The sequence below is a fragment of the Mirounga leonina genome, unplaced genomic scaffold (genome assembly GCF_011800145.1).
Source record: "Mirounga leonina isolate KUSES-001 unplaced genomic scaffold, KU_Mleo_1.0 Mir_175, whole genome shotgun sequence".
NCBI lineage: Eukaryota > Metazoa > Chordata > Mammalia > Carnivora > Phocidae > Mirounga > Mirounga leonina.
Window position 1 is genome coordinate 34746864 of NW_023270453.1, and position 7530 is coordinate 34754393.

General features: G+C 53.0%; 1 protein-coding gene across 1 annotated transcript in view; it reads left to right on the plus strand.

Annotated features, from left to right (window-relative positions):
* Positions 1-7530, plus strand: part of XYLT1 (xylosyltransferase 1) — a gene marked incomplete at its 5' end in the record, with an annotated part of 297678 nt that overhangs the window by 163916 nt on the left and 126232 nt on the right. Inside the window, one exon of the mRNA XM_035022356.1 lies at positions 2060-2570. Coding sequence (XP_034878247.1) covers positions 2060-2570 — 511 coding nt within the window. The remainder of the gene's footprint in view (positions 1-2059; positions 2571-7530) is intronic.

Here is a 7530-nt window from a genome sequence, read left to right on the forward strand (position 1 = left end):
CAGACCAGGTTATACTATCTGCCCTGTGTGTCACCAGCCGCCATGCTGTGACCCAGTACTGACTCCCCTCTCCCTTCTTAGTATCTTTCCTCCTCTCTTCCCCACTACCTCCCAGCTCCTACCGCCTAGAGCCCTTGGTGACTTGTGGCCCTACTTTCCCGCTTTCTGTGTGACTCCTTGCCACCCGATGGGCCACTGGCCAGACTTGAGATACGGAGGTAACATGGCTCTTCCAGATCCATGTAGCTGGGCAGGAGTTGTTGGGAAGGGAGCCAGATCTTGTGGTACAAAGCCAGTCGGTGGTGCTTACGGGGACAGAGGGATGGGAGTCAGAGGGGCTCTGTAGCTTCCTGGAAGTGGGTAGTGGACCTGGTCACCTAGGCTATGGGTCTGCAGCCCCATCCCAGCTTCACCATCCACCAGCTGGGTTACCTCGGGCAAGTCGCGAATAGTCTGTTCCCTCACATGCAAAATGAGCATGAGAGCAATGTCCAACTTACAGAGTGGCCGTGAGGAATTTTAAGAGTCAGTTTTCCGTTCTTAAGGCCTCTCTACGTAGGAGAAAAGGGTGCTTAGTGCTCGGGAGATGGAGAAAGGGCAAGAAGGAGGCAGCCGATATGGTTTCTTCTCCAGACCATTACGGGGCCAAATGGAGGCTCTGGGGACAGGGACAAGTAAACCAAGCCCAGGGGATGGGAACCAAGAAACTCCTACTCCTCGAGAGCTGGTGTCTGCACACTTTTTCTTAAAGGGGTAAATAGAACTATTTAGGCAGGCCAGATGGAGAATATTGCCATGCTCATTCCTGCTATCATAGTAGGAAGGTAGCCACAGACAGCACATGAACAGGTGCGGCTGTTTTTCAATAAAACTTTATTTACAAAAGCAGATGATGCACAGGATTTGGGCCACGGGGGCCACCGCTGGCCGAGCTGCTAGAGCCCGAGCCCTGGGGCGTGCCGGCTGCCCTGTCCGCCCCTGCCTCTGCTGTTCCGCCCCACCGTCCTCTTCCCTGGGAACTGTTTCAGGCCCATTTAAGACAACCAAAGGGGTGATCTTCCCTCAAATTGCTACTCATGGCCGTTGTGTTTCTATAGCAACGAGGGTAGATTTATGGAGCCAGTTAGCGTTCTCTGTGGCTTTAGAGGTCCCCTCTGGGGCTAGCTTTGAAAAGTGGATACTCTTTCAGGTTAAGGCGTTGGTAATGGGCTCTAAGCAGCAACAACATGTTTTGGAAACGAGGCAGGGTATTAGTTGAATGGGACATTTGCTCTGAGCTCAAAATGGCCAGGGCCTACCTATGCATGGAGAAGCTGAGCTGAGGCCACCTGCCTTCCTGGAAAGGTCCATACCATGCATTGTCTCCAGAATGACTCTTGGCCTTTCCCTTGACCCCTCCCCCCCCCCCCCCGGATGACTTAGTCCGTTCTGCTCCAGGTACAAACATCAGGAGTCAAAGGACAAACACAAGAGTGTCACAAGCTTGCGTCCTCCCTGGGATTCATTGTAAAGATCATAATGCAAAGGATGCATTCCCCTCCAAAATAGCTCGGATGTCTCTCCCTCCATCTGATTTCTCTTACGGGCATAGATCTGTGAGCATGTCCTAAAGGCAATGGAATGTATGTCATATCCCACTGAATATTTTCTTCCCTTATAATTTTATTATGGCGTTTCCAGCCCTCAAATAAACCACCACAGCACTCTCTCCTAGAATTTAAACAGGAAACTGCAACAAAATGTCCATAATCCAAGGCAGAGACAATCAAGGAAACTTACTGAAAAGGAGGGTGTTGTTAGTAACAAAGCATCCAGAATCACAGAGCCTTTGAGAGTTTTCAAAGCCTTAATCTCTGGTTGGAACGTCTCATATTTCCAGATGAGGAAATTGAGGTCCAGAGAGAAAACTCTACTTTGAAGTTAAGCTTGTAAGCAAAGGTATGGCGTGAAACCGGGGCGCAGACCTCCAAACCTCTGTGCCCCACTCTGCAAGGGCCAACCTACTTAGCATGACCGCTCAGTGATGTTTCTCTTCTGTGTTCCTTCCCATTTTCTCCAGGATGGCTACTTCTCTCACCGGCCGAAAGAGAAAGTGCGAACAGACAGCAACAATGAGAACTCGGTCCCCAAAGACTTTGAGAATGTGGACAACAGCAACTTCGCACCCAGGACTCAAAAGCAAAAGCACCAGCCTGAGTTGGCAAAGAAGGCCCCGAGTAGACAGAAGGAGCTTCTGAAAAGGAAGCTGGAGCAGGAGGAGAAGGGGAAGGGACATTCGTTCGCAGGCAAAGGCGCCACCGAGGCGCTGCCTCCTGGGGAGAAAGCCGCAGTGAACAGTAGCCGTGGGAAGGATGCCCCAAGACAGCCCCACACCAGGAAAAGCGGGGGCGGCTCCCCCGAGCTCAAGTACGACCAGCCCCCCAAGTGCGACATCTCGGGCAAAGAGGCCATCTCCGCCCTGTCCCGCTCCAAGTCCAAACACTGCCGCCAGGAGATCGGGGAAACCTACTGTCGCCACAAGCTCGGACTGCTGATGCCCAAGAAGGTGACACGATTCTGCCCCCTGGAAGGTGAGTGCCAGCCCCGGGTCCAGTTCTTCCTCCTGCCCAGTCCCATTCTGCTCCCATTCTCAACCTTCCGAGAATGACCCTATTTTTCCAAAACCCCCCCCACCCCCGATCAACGCACAGATTTTTTTTTTCCCTCTGGTACTGTCTGAATTCTGAAGTTGTGTGTAAGAAAACCTTTGCAAAATCAAATGGCCTTTTGTTCCAGCTTTAACCAGTTGCCTTGATGGCAACGGATAAAATACATGAAATCGGGGCTGGTGTGGAATCCGAGGTGACTGTATCGATAGGGTTCGTTTTTTCTCTCAGCAGAATATCGGGATTAAAATCGACACAGATATTATTGTAATTGAATATGATCTGAAAGGTTTCTAATTGGTTGCATTGACTTAGGAGGCTCTAAAAAACGACCTTCCCATTTTTCCTCCATGGAAAATTCCTTCCTCCCTTCCATTCTTCCTTGCTTCCTCTCCTTCCCACCCTCTGCCTCTCCCCACTTCCTCCCTGTGCTGGAGACTCTTCTGTGGGCTGACGGCCAGTGACAAGTCACATCTCTTGCTCTGCGATGCAGAGCCAGGTAAGAACTCTTAAGCCCAGCGGAGGGGCCCTCCGAAGGTGGAGGGGACATTTGCTCGGGTGAGGTATTACTCGTGTATCTCTGCATCTGACGTCAAGCCGTTGACTGGATTGTGTGCCTTTCTTGGTGGTGTGTTTTATTAGACAGTTACCAGGCGCTCGCTCCTCGTCAGACACTGCGCATTCAATCGGCTCATCTCATCCACCGCCCTGTGAGGTCGGCCCTGTCGTCATGAGCCTAAATTTTTTTTTTTTTAAGATATTGAGGATTTGGGTCAGGTAGGGAGTGGCCGTGTGTGTGTAAGTGCTGTGGAAGGATGCACAGCAAGCCCCTCACGTGTTCCCTGTTGCGCGGGGTGTAGACAACTTCAGCTTTTCACTCGCTGTTCATCTGTAGTTTTTGAGTTTGCAGCGGTGAACGTGTATCTGGACTATACTCTCTTTTAAATGGAAAGATGTAAAAAGGAAGGGTTCATTTCTCCCTTGCGTTTCAACCCTAGGCCAAGCTGTCTGTGGGGTTCACATTTATATTCTTGATGGGACTTGGCTGATGGAGTAGAGGAGTAAATGAGTGGAGGAAGAAGTTTCCAGAATCTTTTGTTAACCAGCACCTGACTTGAAAGAGGAGTGTCGGAGGCCTGAGTTGAATGCCCTTCCATGAAAGTAATATTGGGCACTCATACTATACTGGGAGTCAACACACTTTTCCTTCAAAGGACCAGAGAACAAATATTTGAGGCTTTGTGGGCCATCAAAAGGAGCCATGCACAATACATACCCTGTGCGCTTAGTTATGTTCCAGTAAAACTCACTTGACTAAAGCGGGCAGTGGGCAGGATTTGGCCTGTGGGCCCTAGGTTGCTTACCCCTGCCAGATACCAATCCTGTGTAACAATAAATACCACACAGTGGGCACCTTATAATACATCGAATTCTCACACCAGCCCTAGGAGGTAGGTCTTTTATCAACCCATTACGTCGATGAGGACGTTGAGGCTGAGAGGTTTAGTACTTGGTTAGAGGTGCATGGCTAGTGGACAGAAGAGCTGATCTACCCGAGGGCCTGCATCCATACTCATGGCCTTCCCCTCCTCAAGAGGCAGAAGGTTTCCCTTAAGCTCCAATGGTCAGACCTCAAGGAGATCCTGCAGCCTGTAGGCTGTATTTCTCCATCCTCAGTATCGTTGCAAGGAGAGGGGAGGGAGCGTGATGGGGAAACAAGAGGGCTGGTGTCACCCATGGAGGTCAGGGGCTCCCACGCTCCTCCCGGTCGTGCTGAGACACCTCCCCCCCACAGCGTGGTTGTGCAACATGAGCGTGCCCGGCCTTTCCCCATAGGCTCCCCCACGTCAGCCAAGATGGCACACCCTCCCAGGACCTCTGAGCTGGTTAATCAGATTGGCATTTAAGAGCCATTGCACACCCAGCCCAGCGCTGCTTTAATTTGCTGCACGACAGCCTCCCCTTTTGCAATAAATTTACTGTGAATAGACTAATTGCAAAATAACCCTAATTGGGTAGTTATCAATGAACAACTTCCCGTGGAACAAAACGGCTTACAATTAATAGCATTTAAGCCATAAACTATTCTTCTGCAGAAAGCTAAGATGTAATTACACCCCATACGGAGATTGTATTCCCTTTCTGGAAACCATGACACCCGGATTTCCCTCCGCTTAGGAGGGATTTGAGCTTCAGCCCCGTGGTCCTTTTCTTTCCCGCTAAATGAGGAGATGGGGGTGGGAGGGGAGGGAGATGTAATGTGTGTGTAAATATACACATGTGCGCGCACCCAGATGCACGCGCTGGCTTTGTCATCATGCCGAACTCCACGTCACCCAAACTTCAGCCAGTATGATGCCGGAAGCTGGATCCAATTAGGGGAACCGTTACCCATGGTGAGCGGTCTGAACCATCCAGAGGGAAGGAAATAGAGTTTGAGTGTTGACTTTCTAAAGGGCTCCTGCTCTTCTCACTCACACCCATCCTTCCCCTCCCCTCAGCTGAGCACCACTCAAGGAAAAGGAAGAGTCTAGAACCCCAGGAATCGGGTTGCTCCTTATAGAGATGTTCCCTGCCTTTGTGACTTGCCTACTTCCCTCCACCTCCTGGAGAAAGCAGCTGGAAGGGTGACACATTTTCCCAAGGAAAGGAGGGCTCTGTGTACCCCCACTGACAGCCACCAGGAGTGAGGCACATGGAGGGCACGGGGTGCTGTACCCCATCAGCTCCCAAGCCTGGCCTCCGAGAGGCCTATTTCTAATCCCCTGGTGGCCTCTTATTCCTCACAGGGCCCCTGTGCTCACTGTAGCCGCCAGACCACCCCCCGACCTCCCCTCTTCCTCACCCAGGCAGCCCCACCCCCACCCTGCCCCCCACAATTGCCTGGGCCTCCTGTCCCTTCCTCGGGCTCCACGGTCAGACCTCCCATCACTAGACCTCCTAGTGTTTCACGGAGATGAAACCATGTCAGATGGGAGACCAAGGCTGGAAAATCTGGGCTGGAAAGAAGAGGTTTTCTCTAAGCACTGGGTTTTGAATCCTGGTTGTGACTTTACTAGGTGCGTGACCCTAACTTCCTAGTGCCTCAAGTTCCTCATCTGTGAAATGGACACAGATTCTCCTGCCTTTCCTCCTAGGATTGCTGGCCGCAGTGGGGGCATGAATATCAAATGCTTGGTGCGGAGGGGAGGTAGAATGCAGCAGATGTTTGGCTGTTGGCAATGGTAGTGGTATAAACCAAGGGGGCATTGAGAAGAGGAGTGCATGGAAGTCCTCCTCGATGGTGATTTCCTGCTGCCCGGCTGCATCTCTCTCGCTCTGTTCTTCAGACGTGACCCCCACCTGGCTCAGGCATTCTCTCACGCTCTTTCTAGCACCTCCACTGTTCCCTGCACCCCCCACCACTGCACCCCACCCTGTCTGGCCACCACCTCTCCCCGCTCCAGATCTCAGCCTAAATGCCACCTCCTCGGGGAAGCCTTCCTAGACCACGTCTCCCCCAGAAGCCCTGGCCACGGGGATCACACTGACCCCAGTGAAGGGCAGAGGTAGCTTTCCTGATGAATGCCTTCCTTGCTTGATAAAGACCGTTCGGCTTGTAACAGGCATTCTGGTGCCAGGTGCTAGTAATGCAACTTTTAATGCCTCGTTACAATGGGAACAATTAAATGTCAGGAAGCTCCATCTAGCCTCCCTCCATCTTGAGTGAAAATGTCCCGAGAAAGGCCCCCCTGGCGCCCCCCCATGCCTCCTGCAGTTCACCCTCTGCTGTGTTAGGTGGGGCCCGTGGACTCATGCTTGCAGTGGCCCGCACGTCTGCAGCCTGCCTTTTTAGGTGGAGAACAAGCAGGGGGCAAATGCGTGACGTTCCGGGGAAAGCGGTCGGCTGGGAGGTGGGACAGGCTGCCACCTGGCCAGGAACTCAGCCCTGAGCAGCTGGGGGACATGGCAGGTCTCCGATGGGCGACAGGCACGGGGCTAGTTCCACTGAGTCCACCGACCAGCTGCGGGGCTGCAAGCCTCTGCACGTGACTGGGGAAGCCGGCTCAAGTATTAGGGCTGAAGATGGACAGACTGGGGGTTTCTGATAGAAAGGCAACCGTTCCTGGATGTGACAATGGTCTTTACCCATCAGCCTTTGCAGGAGGCCAGAGGTTCTGGACACGTGGGCTTCTGGACGGAGGTAGCTGGCTGCCCGCTCCAGAGAAAGTGACAGATGGCACTGCCGGCTGCAGAAGGGCTGTCTCCCGTCCATCTCCGCGCCCTGGGGGTGGTGTGGTGACTCCACAGCACGAGTACCTGGCGTCTAGAAAGCATGGTTGGCAGCCCAGCATGGAGGGACTGTGCAGGCGTGCATGGCAGCTCGGCCGGTCCAAGTGCCCTGGTGTGCGTGCCTCAGTTTCCCCACCTGTCAGCCGGAGACCCTGACTCCTCCCAGGCTTTCTGCTGATGAGGAAATGAGGGAGCAGCCGTGGAAAGCTAAAAAAGCACCACACTAATGGGGGCGGTGTGGCGAAGCCACATTGATCCAGGCGCAGCTTGGCTGAGTGGCTGGTGCTGACTCGCTTTCCAAAAGGCCAGGTTTGCAGAGGAACCAGTCAGACCCTTCCTGCTGAGCAAGACACAGAGGCCAGTAGAGGGGAGAGATTTCAACAGTGGTTTGCTGGGATTGGGCAAACCTGGTCCCAAAGCTGTTTCTTGGACTTCTCAGGGAGGGGAAAGGGGCTGACCCCACTCACTGGTCACCCCATAGGCAGTGTCCAAAGCCAGGGCTCCGCACATGTTTTCTGTAAAGGGCCAGAGAGTAAATAGGAGGCTTTGCAGGCTGTATGGTCTCTGTCAAAACTCCTCAATGTGAGGGTTGCTGGAGTGGGGGGTGGGGTGG